General features: G+C 37.5%; 1 protein-coding gene across 1 annotated transcript in view; it reads right to left on the reverse strand.

Annotated features, from left to right (window-relative positions):
- Positions 1-16,918, reverse strand: part of prkch.L (protein kinase C eta L homeolog) — a 101,538-nt gene that overhangs the window by 16,524 nt on the left and 68,096 nt on the right. The window contains 1 exon segment of the mRNA NM_001092325.1: positions 8,611-8,765. Within this exon segment, the coding sequence (NP_001085794.1) occupies positions 8,611-8,765 (155 nt within the window).

Here is a 16,918-nt window from a genome sequence, read left to right on the forward strand (position 1 = left end):
AGTTGCACCTAAACCTTTTTTATTTTTTACTTGCAATACCCTAAAGGCTGAAGCTCCCCCATTGGATTTTAAAGCACTGCCAGGGCAGTTAGAGCAGAGACACATGCTCAGATTCGGGGAGATTAGTCACCCGGCAGCAAATCTCCTCTTCTTTGGGGCGACTAATCTCCCCGAACTGCCTCCCCGCAGACTAGGATGTAAATTGCCGCAGTATCGCACTCGGATCACTTAGTTTTACCGAAGTCGCCCGAAGTTTCCTCGTGGGCAGAAAGGACTGGATTAGTAAATGAGCTCAACTGGATATCTAATTCCAAGGACTGGAAGTTTTAATTCATAATAAAATATTAAATGAAATGAAGCACATTCTTGCACCAGGCAGATGGTGCAGTGCAAACCTCTTTTATTGCTGATATGAAACTTCATTAAAAGAAAGCGTTGCTTGATAGGGAAAGAGGGATTTGAAAAAAAATTAAGTGGTTATGTAAAAGATAAAAATAGCACCTTGTCTCCAGTTTTAATTCACGACAAGCTGAATGTGAAGCACCAAAGCCAAACAGCAATTAGCAAACTGTGAGTGAAAGGCACACACGTCTGATCCAGTTTGTCTCTGCTCATTTTGAGAATGCTGGGAAATGTCACAGGAATAATGAATAGGTCTGTAGGCAAGCATTTGATAGAGTATTGATAATAGAAGCAACAAAGTAGTAATTATATGGAGTTCCACATTGTTATGTAATAGGGATTACAACACTCACTCTTTGATGCCCATTAAGGCTCCTTCATGCTGCTAATTTATCTGTTTTAGCAAAACAAACGTGTTGTTATTATGCCCCTGGTTAGGCTTCTATTTATTAACTTGCCTGCTGATTGTTGTCTGTAGCAAGAAGCCCATTAGGCATCATTTGCTTCTCTGCAGCCTATGTGCCCAGTGAAAGAAACTAACTTATTGCACTTAAGCAAAACATAGTGCCCTGTCTCAAGTGCTCTGCAGCCACTTTGTAATTAAGTTTCACATTCAGGGGTTCCACTGCAGTGCGCAGCCAATAGGGTGCTTGAAGTTACCCAGCAGTCACCTTGGCACAGCAACTTCACTGTCCCCATAGTTATACTATATAGCAGGGGTCCCCAACCTATTTTACTTGTGAGCCACATTCAATTGTAAAATAATGTTGGAGAGCAACATCAGCATGCAAAAAAAGTTTCTGGGGCTTCCAAATAAGGGTTGTGCTTGGGAATTGGTAGCTCCTATGTGGACTTAAAGCCAACAGGAGGGTCTGTCTGTTTTTTTATGCAACCAAAACTTACCTCCAAGCCTGGAATTCAAAAATAAGCACTTGCTTTGAGGCCACTGGGAGCAACATCCAAGGGGTCGGAGAGCAACATGTTGCTCACGAGCCACTGGTTGGGGATCACTGCTATAAAGCCTCAATCAAAGTGCATACCCACCATTGTGTTACTACTGACTTCACAAAACTCTTTCAATACCAATACTACTGCTCTTTTTCTGTAATTACGTTCCATAGTGCATCATAAAATCTCTGTGCCCAGCCTCAAATCATTAAGCACTGGCATGAACAACAGCATTGGCTTGTTAATATTAAAGTGTGCTGTACTGTGAAGTGGGCAGGTGACATTTGTGCTATTGTCTCTAGGGGAACCCTGGAGTTACCAACTGTCAGGAAGTGGCAGTAGCTTCAGGTACCCCCTGCGTTGCAGCAGCACTCAATTCAGAATGGAAGGCAGGAAGGACCGAGTTGCACTAATTGCAGCTATACAGAAGTGCATTTTTAAGAAAGTACCTTTAAAGAACAGAGTTTAACACACAACTTACGTAGGGGAACTTGTGGAGCCCTTATGCATAAAGAGAAGCAATTAATTCTGAAAATATGTAAGTAATTTACCCTAGGCACTGTGTTTGCTTTATTACTTTACTATTGACTAAGAACCAACCTTTGAAAGCAGGGTTCTCACTTTGCAGATGGCAACATGCGCTGAACAGGCAAAATGTGATTGGAAACAAGACATTGTGTGGCACTAAATCAGTAAATGGGAGTTTTGCAGATAAAGTGGCAGGTTATACATGTTTGTTCTCATTCACAAACTTGCATTGAAAATAAACAAAACCCACAATTAGCTTTAATCAGTCCAGTCTGCAGAAAAATTTGCTATTATATTCAAAAAGTGCCACCCACCATGGTGATGTTTAAGTATCTTTTGCAGAATTACAGTTATTAAAAATAAAAAAAAACATTTCCATTGAAGAATATTGAACCCTACACAATAAATTCACAGCCCATGGTACATTGTGTAGGAGCATTTGAGAATGAGCGAGAGAGTGAGTGTGTGTGAAACTCCCCCTTGTGTCCTTAAAATATATCTATACCCTCATTGGATTATACTGCCCCACCCTAACGCGCGTGTGTGTGTGTCAGGGGTTAAACTGGTTTTCCACCAAAATACTGTCTTCTGCACAGCAAAAGAAAATGTAAATTTAAGCAACTTATAAAGAATCTGAATTAAAACATTCTCTGTATCCCTGGCTCTGATTCTTGAAGCAATCTTGCAAGCCAGCTGATTAAAAGATCTGGAGACTTGACTCCTGTTATACTGTTATAAGTAAGACCCAGAAAACAGAAAGGGATAAACAAACACTCCTTTCAAATGCAATAACAATTACATAGAACTACCGAAAATGTGTAACGAATATATATATATATTGGAAAGGTGCTTAGACTTACATTTTCTTTCATTATGGAAAGAAAAATGTTTATGAAGATTAACTTAACGTATGTCAACACCAGGCAGATTTATGATCCTCCTCATAATCATCATCAGTGAAGAACCACCTGAAATTGTTTGTGCTGCCTCCCATATGCTTTTATTGGCACCACCTCTTACCACTGTTACACAAGTCACAAGTTTGTTTAGGTCAAAAGCACTTTTGTGTACGGTATTTTGTAAAGCCAACCTTGTTACAGAGTGGAAGAGAGCTTTGTAATTGTAAGCTTAAAGGTGTATTCTTTATTATTTTATTAAGATCTGGCTTCCAATTGACAAAATGGACATTATCGAAGTCCTATTAGATTAATAAAGGGAAGACTTCAGATATGAAAGAAGGAAAGAGGATACTCAAAAGTATATGTCATCAAAAAATTGTCAGACCCCCTATTTACTAATAGACTTTCGGAAAGGACAAAAGAACATTGCATTTATTAAGATTAGAAGAAATACTTTCTCTCACTATTCAGAAGTAAAAAGGGTTTGTATTATAGGTAGGGTGGCATTTACTTTAATAAATGGCTGTAGAAGCAAATTCAGCTGACAGTATCAAGAACAGGTTGGAAAACGCGGAGTCCTGTAATATCTAGCTATGCCACTGGATCCAGGGACATTCTAGAATAAAGAATTACTTTAGTCCTTGTTACAAAACCAGTTTAAGGTGTGTTCAAAAAGTCCGCTGCCCATAATAACACTAAAGTGTAAGGGCTGCCAAGTTTGTTCTAGATGAATCTGGTTGAATCATTTCTTTAAAGGAGAAGCAGCATTTACAGCTTGGTTTACTGTATAATAGTCTGTAAATTGCCCCTCCCATCACAGAAGCAAATGGTGGGTATAGAATAACGAACTTTGTACGGGTTTTCTGCTGTAATTCAACCTGTTTTTGACTGCAGCTTCCTGGCAAGCACAAAGGGTTTTAAAATCTGAGGGCAGTTTTCCAGTAAAGTGTTTTGTGATTTGTGTCCTCGGTCAATGATTTTGTTACCACCTCCACTGCACTGACGCAGTTCCCCTCTGTGACAGGCTGGCTCGTGACAAAGTCACAAGAGGTCAGATAAACACATTGCAGGAGCAGTGTTCTGCTAGTTGTCATAGCTTGTCACTCCTAGTTTTCATTTCACGCTTAAATCTCAAAATATATAATCAGCTATGCAAAAAAATAAAAGATTGTGAGGCACATATTTCCAGTTAAACAGTCACTAGGACTATTTCATAATAGGCAACATTATGAGTTACCAAAAGTCTACGCCCATATGAAATAAGGCACAAAATTTGCCCTGGAGCAGTAATCTATAACAACTGATAAGACGGTCGCTTTTATTTAAATGCTACCTGCTGATTGGCGACTATAGGAGATAACATATGATCAGATACGATCCACGGAGTAAGCACAGGATTTATCAGGATGCTTCACAAATGTGTGGATGCATGAGGCTCCAAAAAGTACACAAGCATTTCGCCACAGTCATCAACTCTCTTCTCTTTCCTTTTTTTTTGTTCTTTTCTCTTTCGTTCAGCTTTTCTTCACTCTTTAGTTGCCACTTGCTCCTTCTCTTCCACTTTATCAGCCATTCTTTCAAACTCTGCAGAAATCCAATATACTGCAGCACACTGCAATTTGTATAATATTCAAAAGTGTACTTTATTGGCTCAAATGTGAGCAGACATGTGGCAAAGTTTCGGGCCTCGCAGGACCCTTTCTCAAGCCCGAAACGTTGCCACATGTCTGCTCACATTTGAGCCAATAAAGTACACTTTTGAATATTATACAAATTGCAGTGTGCTGCAGTATATTGGATTTCTGCAATTGATTTTCTGACCCGTGGCAGGTTGGATCAAATACTGCTAGAAGCACCTGATCCGAAAGGATACATCGCATGAGGTAGAGCACTCCATCTTTGTGTGGAATTCTTTCAAACTCTGACCTCTTTTGCTCCTTCTATTCCATTTCTTTGATTTTAGAGTTCTCTACCCTTCTGTAAACCCATGTCTCCAAGTTTCTTTCCTGTCTTCATTTTTCAGCATTATTGGTTATATTTCATATTTCTCTCTGCTGTGCTGCCATATATCACATATGGAGACTGTGGTAAAGTATATTATAAAATGGGCAGGATAATTGTAATAAAGAAATATTGTTACTAGTCATTAATTGTATTTTTGGTGATAATTACCAATAATTTATTAGGACAGCCAACTACATATATATGTGATCTACCCTAGTAAGTGATTCACTTCCTTTTCACTTTCTGGCTTGCATCTCTGCACTGCTGACTGTGGGCAAGTTTGGAGCAGCCATGGGAGTGCCTTCCAGCTTTAGTGCCTCTGGGTATTTACTAAGAAGTGATAATATCTTTGCCATTTCACATAATGGAGTATTGCTCCAACTGCGCATGACGATTCCCCTGTCTTTGTCTCAGATTACCAAAGACCCAGAAGATGACTGCCGTGAACTGCGATCCTTGAATCTACACCAAAGGGTGTAGGGGCATTTCCCCAAGTTAGCAGGTAGGCTGGGGAGGAGGGGGGTCTAGGTAGGGTAGGGGTTATTTTTAGTTAAGGGTGGAATTCTCCTTTTAAAGGATATAAATGAGCTGGAGACAGAGTTGTGCAGCTAAACTGGTTAGGGGATGAAAGACAAACTCTCAGGGTAGACTGTCACGGTTGGGGTTCTTTTCTCTGTAGAAATGATGCTTGTGAGGGGACATGGTTACTCTTTATAAGTACATTATAGGGCATTATAGACCACTAGCCGGTGATCTATTTTTCCATAAAATGGATCATCGGTCCAGAGGCCATTTGTTTAGACTAGAGGTAAAGAACTTTCATTTAAAGCAGTGTAGGTGGTTCTTCACAGTGAGGACAGTGAGGTTGTGGAATGCACTGCTGGATGATGTGATGGCTGATTCTGTTAACACCTTTAAGAGGGGCTTAGATGATTTTTGTATAAGCATAATATCCAAGGCTATTGTGATACTAAAATCTACAATAATATAAATGGTATAAATAGTTTCAGTGAGTGTGTGTGGGTATGTGTGCTGGGTTTCATTTGGAGGGGTTGAACTTGATGGACTTTTTTCAACCCAACTTAACTAACTATTTAACTAGCATGCACTACCCATACTGTGCCCATAGATTTAATAAATTATGACATTTTTTCAGCCCTTAAATGTCCCATTACATTAGCAGTCATAGCTTATTTACATAAGTATTCATAAACATTACTGGGGTGCTGAAAGTGCAAGCAGCAATAGGCAAGTATTCACAATTAAATCAGGATTCCATGCTCTTACAGTCCCTTCAAGCTAGTTTCTCTTTTCTGTTATTTATTTCCTTAATTTCCCTTAGCTGGCTTTAGTCTCTGCCCTGCAGCCTGAACTCTTTCACTGGCTGTAGCTAAGGAAGGGTGGGCTTTCCTTCCTCCTCCACAACATTCTCTGAAGCCTTGCACTGAGCAAGGAAATATACAGTATGGTACACAAACGGGGGGAGAAGAGAAATTTTTCTGCAACAGAAAGCCCATCAGTGACTAGTTACTGGTCAGGTGCAGCATCTGAACACACTACACAAGGCTTGGTTTCTTTTCTAAACCTTTTGTTCATAGGCACATATTTAGGCAAGAAGCTGCCTGACTTTATTTAAGAGTTAAGGATCACTACTAAGCAAGGTCAGTTGTTTAGGGACACAAGGTAAAGCAACTGTTTAGTGTAACACTATATTACTAATAGGTGGCTAATGCTGTAATTTACATGATTTAGGCCTAAATACTTGTGGCATAATTTAAACTTGTGACTGTAGTTGCAACCACCACTTTCTGGTTGCAGTTTTTTAAGTTCCCTCATGATTATGGATCCTATGCATCAGTGGCGTAACTAGATATTACTGGTCCCCACAGCAAATTATTTTTCAGGCCCCCAAAATTTTTAGCAGTTGACTTGTTTTACCAATATTTATTGAAACTGTATATGAATTAGGGCCTCGTGGGGCCCCTATACCTCCTGGGCCCCCCTGCAGGTGCAGGGTCTGCTTTCTCTATAGTTACGCCCCTGCTATGCATTATTCCCTAGGTATAGGGACTTACTTTTTAGCACTGCATCCTAGAGTTCCAACAGTGGGTAGGTGTAGCCAATTAAAAGTGTGCATTAAATAATAAAAGGAGCACTCTGCATGCTGAACCAAAGAGTGAGTCTAAATAGGGATCTATGCAAGCCTACTAGAAATGGACTGCATCAATGGCCTGGTACAGGCCTTGACCAATGGAATTTTCAAAACTGCCTGGTAAATATTTGGCTAATTACCAATCAGACAGTAGTCTGTTGGGACCCTTGTATAGTTAAGGCTGAAAGCAGATGAATTAATCCTGTAAAAAAGTCTGAAGAGTAATCTAACACAAACTGTACATTGCCATCTCTCAAGATGGCTGTGGGAAAACAAAAATATTTTGGGTGTGGCTGTTTGATCTATAATAACAAGTATGATATTGCTTAACTGCTTTCATTTGGAACTTCTAAAAAACCAAAACACTCTATAGCAAGGTTCAATGGCCACTCCCTCAATGCAGGTTACATCTTGTGCTGGGAATAATATATGCAGGTGCCCAGGACCAGTTTTAACAGGGGATCACCACCGCATGGATTTATCCCCACGGGGCAACATATTTGTTTCATGCTTTTCATGTGCAAACATGCCAGTCTATGGCACACAGCTTAACTAGAAACTAGATTTTCTGTAAAGTTAATAGAAGCACCAAGTGAATTTGTTTACATTATTAGTTTAAAGGAGAGCCAGGAAGACGGGCAAAACATACGGCCAGCCTTTGAGGTTTTTTTTATAATCATACATTTGCACCTAAAGAAACCCTTATTTTTTTAAGAATGTATGTACTTGCACAGATTAAATTACTAATAAAACAAACACCTCTTCCATATGCCACACACTTACTAGCTTACAACTAACATACAACTGGGCCAAGCATACTAACATCACAGAACTGGAAATATACAGTATGTCCATTTTGCAGCTGCTCCAAACACATTGCTTCCCCCAATTCAACCCAAACCACAAGTAAAACTCCCTGTTACGTCTAATGTAAATTGCCTAGAATTATTAAAATTGACTCCTCAGTACTTATAATAGCCTTATATTTTATCCTTATGTATTCACTATATTAGTTACAATATCATATAAACCTTTCAGGTAATGAATTATGTTTATATTTGTAGATGTTGCTTGTAGCTACTCGGCATTCCAGCAATACAATAAGGGGTGAAGACACACTTGGCAATTCGGTGCTGCGACTTTCGAAACTAATCACGGCAATTTATAGCCATACCTCAATCGGCCCGCTATTCATAATGGCAACTTGCACACTATCCTATGGTCGCTAATCATCACAATCAGTCACTGCGTTTGTGGTTTTTAAAAAGTCGCTGCGACAAATCATCCCGTGCTTTTTCGCCCTAAGTGTTATGTGCAGAAATAAGCTTGGTAGGAAGTCACAGTGCAGCCATTTAGTAGCTAAATTACTAGCAGGGAGTCTGCAAATCTTAGTGCCATTATAAACTGCACCCATATGAGATTGTGTAATGAAAGTTGCAAACCAACCACATGGTTTCTTTTAGAAAGGGGTTCAGAACATACAGTACTACCTGCAGCTTTGTTTCTATGGGTTTTAAATTTGGTGCAAACTTTCTGGGCCTCATTTACAAATAATTGGGCAAAGTGCTACAAATAGACAAAAAGTGCTCTGCAGGTTTTACCACTAGAACGAGGTTGCATATAGAAGGCTAATGGGCGGGAAGCACTCCAAACTGACAAATGTTAGAACCCCCATACCTGTAAATGACTCCTTTGTCATGAAGAAACATGAGGGCAGATGTGATTTCAGCACTGTAGAAGCAGGCTCGAGCTTCATCAAATCGCCGAGATTTCTGAATGTGAAACATGAGGTCACCACCATTGACAAACTCCATGACAAAAAATAATCTGTCCTGTTGGGATAAAATAATAATATCATCATAAATAACAGAGGGTGACATTTAAGCTATATAGACAGATTTTTGATTTGTGTCTTTGTTTAAATGGCAACAGGCAGCATAGATCAGAGAACTTCATTAGAAATCTCCCCTACCGTGGGCGACTAATCTCCTGCAAATGCTTTCCCACTAGGAATAAAGTATATCGCCAGTGGTAAAACATATGCATCGCTTTGTTTTTCCGAAGTCTCCTTGCAAGGCAACTTCGGGAAACTTCATAGAAACAAAGCGCCATGTATGGTTTCAATCGGTGATTTAATTGATTTGCCCGTAGGAATAGCATTTGCAGGAGATTAGTCACCCAACGGTAGGGGAGATTTATCTCCTCATCTGTCATTGTTTTTAAAGTTGTGTTATCCTTTACTGTTCTCAGTGCCTGACTCTTAAATCAATGTAACAGGAGTCTCTTGTTTTCTTCAGGGCTTTTAATCAGCTTTAAAGGACCAGTAACATCAATTAAACTTTTTTAAAAATTCGTTAGTATACATAGAAAAGAAAACCACCAAGACAAATTAAACGTTAAAATCGCAAAGCCTTTATTGAGAAATAATAATCGAAACTCCGCTTCCGCTCCTCTTCAGAAAAGGTGACGATCCATCGTGCGGCGCTCGATTTCTCCTCCCTGGCTATCTCCTGTAAGAAAGGCAGGGAGGAGAAATCGAGCTCCGCACGATGGATCGCCAAATCACTTTTTGAAGAGGAGCGCAAGCAGAGTTTTGGGTTAGTTATTTCTTAATAAAGACTTTGCGATTTTGAAGTTTAATTTGTCTTGGTGGTTTTTTTTCGATGTATACTAACAAATCTTTTAATTAAAAATTTTTTTGATGTTACTGGTTCTTGCAACATTGTTTCAGGAGTCAGTGCCAGGAGAGCAGTGTGAACAATCAATCAGATCCTGCTTACAAGTAACTTTAAAACTATTGAAAATACGTAATGAATGTATATAGGGAAGTTGATTAGAATTACATTTTCTTTTGCTGTGCAAACAATAGCTTTTATGTGGAGGACCCTTTAAAATACAAGAAATGTACACACTATAGACGTACTGTTCTCCCCTGAAAAGAAAATTTAACACACAAACAAGTTAGTAATCCATATTTGGCTCATTGTTCAGTGCCTTTGTAAAAATACATAAATGACAATGGGTCTGAATTATTTCTACAATGTTATTTAATACTAATTGCAGCGCTAATTCAACAATTATAATTCTAGATTGTGGCATAATTCCTTGTAATTGTGCCCTGGGCTGGGATGGTGAACCAAAATTCTGGTTTATTGTATGTAGCAAGCAGATATTTTCTTCCTTGTAACTGGAAGAGATAATATATTCAATGGAATAAAACCAGAAGCACAGACATGCCCGCACATATTTAATATTTGATTGAGACAAACAATACACTCAGAATTTAATATCTGGCATCAAAGTGAATGCAAGGCATTCTGAAGTCAGCACACCATAGGGAATAGGTATAGTATCGCAGTATAAAATGATACTGACCACAGGACAACATTTGGTACCCAAAGATCAATTGGACTGCTTTACTTATGCAGCACTTTTCAGAGATTTTTATAGCTTTTTAATTCTCTGTGCAGTTTTGCCAAGTTAGGATTCCTCAAATGCATATTCCTGTGCAGTGCACAGTTCTTCTAATAAATGTGATATTTAAAATTGTTTCAAGTCTGCCATTCAGAGGTACAACAAAAAGGTCAGAACAAAATGTGTAATAAAAATAAAGTAACAAAACCTTTTTTTTAAAACTTTTATCTCTCATTTGTGTCCAAATGATACTTAATCATAGGCTACGTATCTTTTGGACATTAAATGCGTAAGGCTTGAGAGATAAAAGTTTAAAAAAGTTTTTGTTACTTATTTATTACACTTTATAGTCTGGCCTTGTAGTAACTCTGTGTGCTCAACATCAATTCCTGTTTTGAATACGGCTTGTCTGTTCCCTGTAGCAGCTGGACTAATGTGTCAAACTGGTGAGTTCTCTACTTTGGATTGTGCATCTGGTGTCCATATATTATCTGTCCTGTTAAGTCTGTCATCCCCATGAGTTGATCTTGACAGTTACACACACGTAGTCTCCTTAGTTCAAAACATTAAAAGCTGTCAATGTGTAAGTGCCTTAACCTCTTCACTAATAGTCATAAACTTATTAAATTCCCCATAAAGCCACATACTTTAACACCTTTGCTTCACATGTATCTCTTCCCCCATTTGATAAGACCTTATTACACCTACTGTACATCTACTGTATTGGTTAATACATTTGGACTTGAAAGTAATATGTCTGAACTTGTAGTTGTGTTAAGCTGGCCATAGATACAATTGTATGAAGCAAAGGTTTGTACAATTTTCAGACAGTGTGTAGTGTCCCGACATTTTTGGTACCATGGCGATCGGTCGTTTAGTCGGTCGGACAGGTTAAAAGATTTGCATCGGCTACTGATAATATCTCTGCATGTATTGCCTATCTGATGATATCAATGGGAGACTGTCACTACTATTTGTTAGACATAACTTTCGTACGATTACTGCCTGACAATTGACCTAAGCATCATGTGATTTGTTCTCTTTACTACTTTATATTAATCTAAATGATTGGTTGCAGGTCGGAAGATTGACATGGACAATCGTTCGTCTGACATCAACTATAATCTGCATGTCTATGGCCATCTTAAAAGGAACTTTAAGCAATGGCTTATAGTGCATGATATATATCAAATACTTAACACTAATTGAATTCTTGGCCTGATGTGATCCTCGACATGCGACCGTATAGACAAAGAGGCTGACATTTTAGGATCATACATAGGCTAATAAGCAGCCATCTTGGTTAGGAGTGGTCATGTTACAGACAATTTTGGCTAGTGCATGGCCAACTTAAGGCAGATTTATCATTGCTGCAAGATTCTCAAAAAAAAGTCTCAAGTGAAAAAAAAAAATATGAATACTATTATAAAATGTCATAGTTCTTCTCATGAAAATTCCATTCAATATAATAGAGAATATACAAGCACAGGATACTGAGACGATTTTGCACCCTGTACTGCTCTGAGGTGGCTTTTGCGATGCCAATCCCCTCATCCCCCGCAGGTACCTTTTCAACACTCCTATGGCAGCACCCATGATTGGAGACAGGCTGATCTTACAGTTAAAAGTAATACAATTGTATATTCATTACACACACACACGTATATATATATATATATATATATATATATATATATATATATATATATATATATATATATATATATATATATATATAGTATATACTGTATATATACTGTATATATACTGTATATATTTATATATATAATGCATATGTTCCGCACTCCAAAATACAAAGGCTCAACCTGGGTGCTAACCCGAATAAAAATGGATACAAATGCAGGGTGGCAGCACTCCAAGGATTTTGCAACAAGATAAGGTGTCAAATAAAGCAGGTTTATTAAATCTGACGTTTCAGTTCCGTACAGGAACTTTCTTCAGGAAAAAAAAAAGTAAAATAAAAAAAAAAAGTTCTTGTACGGAACTGAAACGTCGGATTTAATAAACCTGTTTATTTGACACCTTATCTTGTTGCAAAATCCTTGGAGTGCTGCCACCCTACATTTGTATGTATATATATATATATATATATATATATATATATATATATATATATAAATATATATATATATATATTATGGATAATGGATCCTAAACCTGCATATAGTAGATAGTGAATGTGCGTGTATATATACAGTATATAAATGTATTTATTTACACACTTCACGATTACAATTCAATTTACTATCTATGGTTACAAATCACCCCAGACTCTCAGCTATGGCTCACTACATACTCAAACACATTCCCTGTCTCAAAATATTCTGACTCCTATTATAGTCTACTTTACTCTAAAGGTTCATATAATCTTGTCCACACACACACTGTACTGACAATGTTTTTCAACTCCATTTGAACTCATTTAATGTGCGTAACTTGGATGATGGAGTTGTAGCTCCTGTGTGTGTGTTGTACGTTGCAGTATGTACAGTATGAAACGGATTTTAAGTGCCAAATGACACATGACCTAGCAGATGAGATGCATTCATCACCCCGTCATTCCTCGCTGGAAAGACACTTGCATCACATGGAACAGGGTTATAAATACGCTATTCCCACATTCCAAGCTAGCGGTAGGGAACATGTGAAAGTCAATATTGGCATCAATCATCATAGAGCAAAGCAGTTCAAGATGTCAAACAAGAATAAAACTGCCCAGCATTTCTCAAATACATGTGGGATTACGGTTATGTTAAACCTGTCTTCATATTTCAAAACATGGTTCAGGATCACACTGTGGTAATGTATGTAACAAACCTGTCAGCCTTTCATACAGTTTGTGTCCATAGCAACCAAGTACTTATTAACACAGACTATAGTAACAACGAAAAGCAATAGCCAACACTGTGGCAAAATGTAATGATTGCCATCAGACTGTAGCAAAGACATACACACTAGGGTTCCACTTTCACAAACCAAAGCTAAAAAGCAAGCAAGAAAGCAAGCAAGCAGTAAAAACATGGCTGCCATCATATGTATTTATACAATCCCTTATAAATAACATTTGCAGATGCAAGTAGGCATTTTAGCATTCACATGTTTCTCTTTTAAAAATGACTATGCCTCAATACCTTTAGAATTAGTGCTGCTTATATTGGACGATTTATGTGCAGTGAGTTTTCTATTTGTTTCCTGTGTAAAACTTGTAAAATACAAGTTAATTGTTAATAAGCATCAACAGGAAACCCCAGAGCTTGATGTTTTGCTAGGGGCTCTCCCACACAAGGAAAAGGACCTTCTCTATAGTCAAAATTACACTTTAAAGGTGACAAATACTTCTCATTTTTAAAGAGAACTAACATCAAAAGAAAAACAAGTCTTTGTACTTACAAACCTGTACAGACTTAGTTATTTATGTATTTATGCAGAGCCGTCATTACACATATATCTTAAAGCCACCGTCCCACAGGACTGGACAAATTCAGGCCCTTACCTACTCATATTCCAGTCTCTTGTTCAAATCAGTGCACGGTCTCTAAGGTAAGTTGGACCCTAGCAACCAGACTGATGAAAATGCAAACTGGAGAGCTGCTGAATAAAAAAGCTAAATATATATAAAAAAAAACACAAATAATAAAAAATGAAAACCAATTGCAAATTGTCTTAGAATATCACTCTCTACATCATTATAAAAGTGAATTTAAAGGTGAACAGCCCCTTTAATTAATATATATTAGAAAGTTGTTTAGAATTAGGTTTCCTTTTATTGAGCAATATTAATTATTGGTATTTCATCCCCCTTTAACTTCAACATTTTTGGACCTTGTCAAATATGTTCAGTATAGGCATGGTTACTTTTATTATTAACATGTATTTATAAAGTGCCAATATATTCAACAGCACTGTACTATCTAAATGTTGCTACTGTTGAGTGGGTTCAGTTGCCATTGTAAAATATGTTTTTAATGCTTTCTTCTTCAAGGGCAAGGTGTACACAATGTTCTAGACATGCAATAAATCTTTAGGCTATAAAGGTTATGTTTTCCTGTAGGCTAATACCACATGGGGCTGATCTGCACCGAAAGGCGCTGTGTTGGCCTTGGGTCAGACACAAGGAGCAGATTTCAGACTAAAAATGCATACTTATTTATTTCTGTGTCCAAATCTGCTCTGTGGGTCTGCAGCAAAGCCGACACAATAGGCAACATAGGCCATTGATTCTCCCATCAGCCCCATGTGGTATCAGCGGGTCAGTGCAGGCCACTATGCTATAGTTATGTGGGCTAAATGATGGAATTAGCCTGGTTGTCCAAATTTGTCAAATTACCCAAACCAATGTCTCCATTGATAATGCCTATATGCAGGAGGAGCAGCCACATTTAACATTCCATTGATAGCACATACATCTAGACTATTTTTGCAATCTAGTTTAGACATCCAGCAGGTTTATGAGCACCAGAACAACTAAATGTTTATACTGATAAGAAATTGGATTAGCCTGAATTATGTTACAATGTAAAAGATGTATAAAATTTTGGGGATGCATCTAATTGAACTGTAGTGGGAGGGGCTATGGATTCGCGCCAGTGGGTATTTAGGGGTGGATTGTTTGTTAACATGTAACTTTGACAAAGGCTGAGTTGCAGCCGAAACGTTACTTTTTGAATAAAGTATTTACATTTTTGTAATAAACCCGTGCGTGCGGTTTATATATATATATATATATATATATATATATATATATATATATATATATATATATATATATATATATATATATATATATACATATATTGTAACTATATAAGCAACCCAGTCAGATCACCACTGAAAGAGGCTAGTTTTAAACTCTGTTGTCATGTTAAAAGCTAAAGACATTATGGGGGTCATTTACAAAGCAATCGAATTTCAAATTTTTCTACTCTAAAATCAAATCTCTAAAAATTTGAGATTTATTAAGTGTAAAAACCACAAGAACCACTAATACGAAACTTTGCCAGGTAAAAGTTATCAAGGTCCTATAGAAGTCAACAGGAGCTGCGCTCATCCTCTTGGACCACAATTTTGTTATATCTTTAGAGTATGTCCCAGAAATATCCAGTATCAAATAATAACACATCACATAACATCAACAACAGAAAACTACATTCTACTGCTAAAATATCTGTATAAAGATCTCATACATATAGTGAAGTGTGCTACTTGACCTTGGGCCAGTCCTTTATTAACATTTATTATTAACATTTATTTATATAGCGCCAGCATATTTCGAAGCCGTGTCAAAATTAAAATTAACACAATTTCAGTTTACTTATGCTACATACAGACCCCCAACATCACTGAATGGTGAGAAGAGCCATGTTATTATATTTATTATATTATTTTGTATTTTTATATATACTTACATAAAATTAATAAGTTTTACTTTTTTACTATATAATTGCTATTTGCATTTGTGCAGCAGCCAATGTTACAGTGCTTAAAACAATACACAAATATAGATAAGGATATGTAGAGAGGTTGACTTGTTTGTTTTAGTATGAACTCCAAATCTACCTAGAGTGCTTTTACATTTTATAGCTTCTTACTGCCCTCTAATGGGCATATACTTATAAGGCATTGCAGATAAAGGTAGTCACTTCATGCTACTGAATTCTGTTCCTTTATACAAAGCCAGGAGGTTTCTGTTCCTTTATACAGAGTCAGGAGGCTTGTGTTAAGGGTACAGGAGCTTTTACAAAACCAGTTTCAGAAAAATGAGTGGGAATACACAGATGTAGTACAATATTATCTTGCAGATTTTCTCTTTGGCTTGGACAGACTTACCTTTTTGGCCAGTATTAAAATATTAAGGAAGAAATAATGCTAGGTTGTATTTTCTTAAACAGTAACATCAGATATATTGTCAGTATGAATGGCCCATAGTGTTAATATTGACAGTAAAAATTTGCCACATATATTTACAATAATATGTGCTCAACTGGTTCAGCTGTTTTTGACCAGATCAGTCACCCACTGCAGCGTGTGAAACTACCACTAGGGGAGCAACAATAGAGGCAGCAGATCCAGTGTCTGCTTAGGGCCCAACAACAAAAATGGACCATCTGCAGTGCTAAAACAGATCATGTATCACTATGTTTAGTGGAGGCTACCACACAACAGTTGTAAGCCATCAACATAACACCATCTCAAAAACATCTGTCCTGTGCATGAGGAAGGTCATAAGCTACCAAGTAGTTCCTTGATTAAAGGAAATGTAGTAACAGCTCCAAAGCTTTTTATAGTTGAATTATTTATTATTATTATTATTATTATTGCACAAGCACAAGTGATTCGCTTTGAAGAGTCTATGCAAAGATGTGATTGGTTGCTCTGGGTAACTGCACAGGGGCAATTTAGCACCTATGTTTTAAATCAGACCCATGTCTGTAAAGTGGAATTGTTTACTGCTGGCCATTTGTTTCAAAAAAGTCGCCTAGTAGAATACCAATACACATAACCAATATTCAACTTAACAGAAGAGCAGTGGTGTAACTACAGAGGAAGCAGA

The sequence above is a fragment of the Xenopus laevis genome, chromosome 8L, assembly GCF_017654675.1.
Source record: "Xenopus laevis strain J_2021 chromosome 8L, Xenopus_laevis_v10.1, whole genome shotgun sequence".
In the NCBI taxonomy this organism is placed as follows: Eukaryota; Metazoa; Chordata; class Amphibia; order Anura; family Pipidae; genus Xenopus; species Xenopus laevis.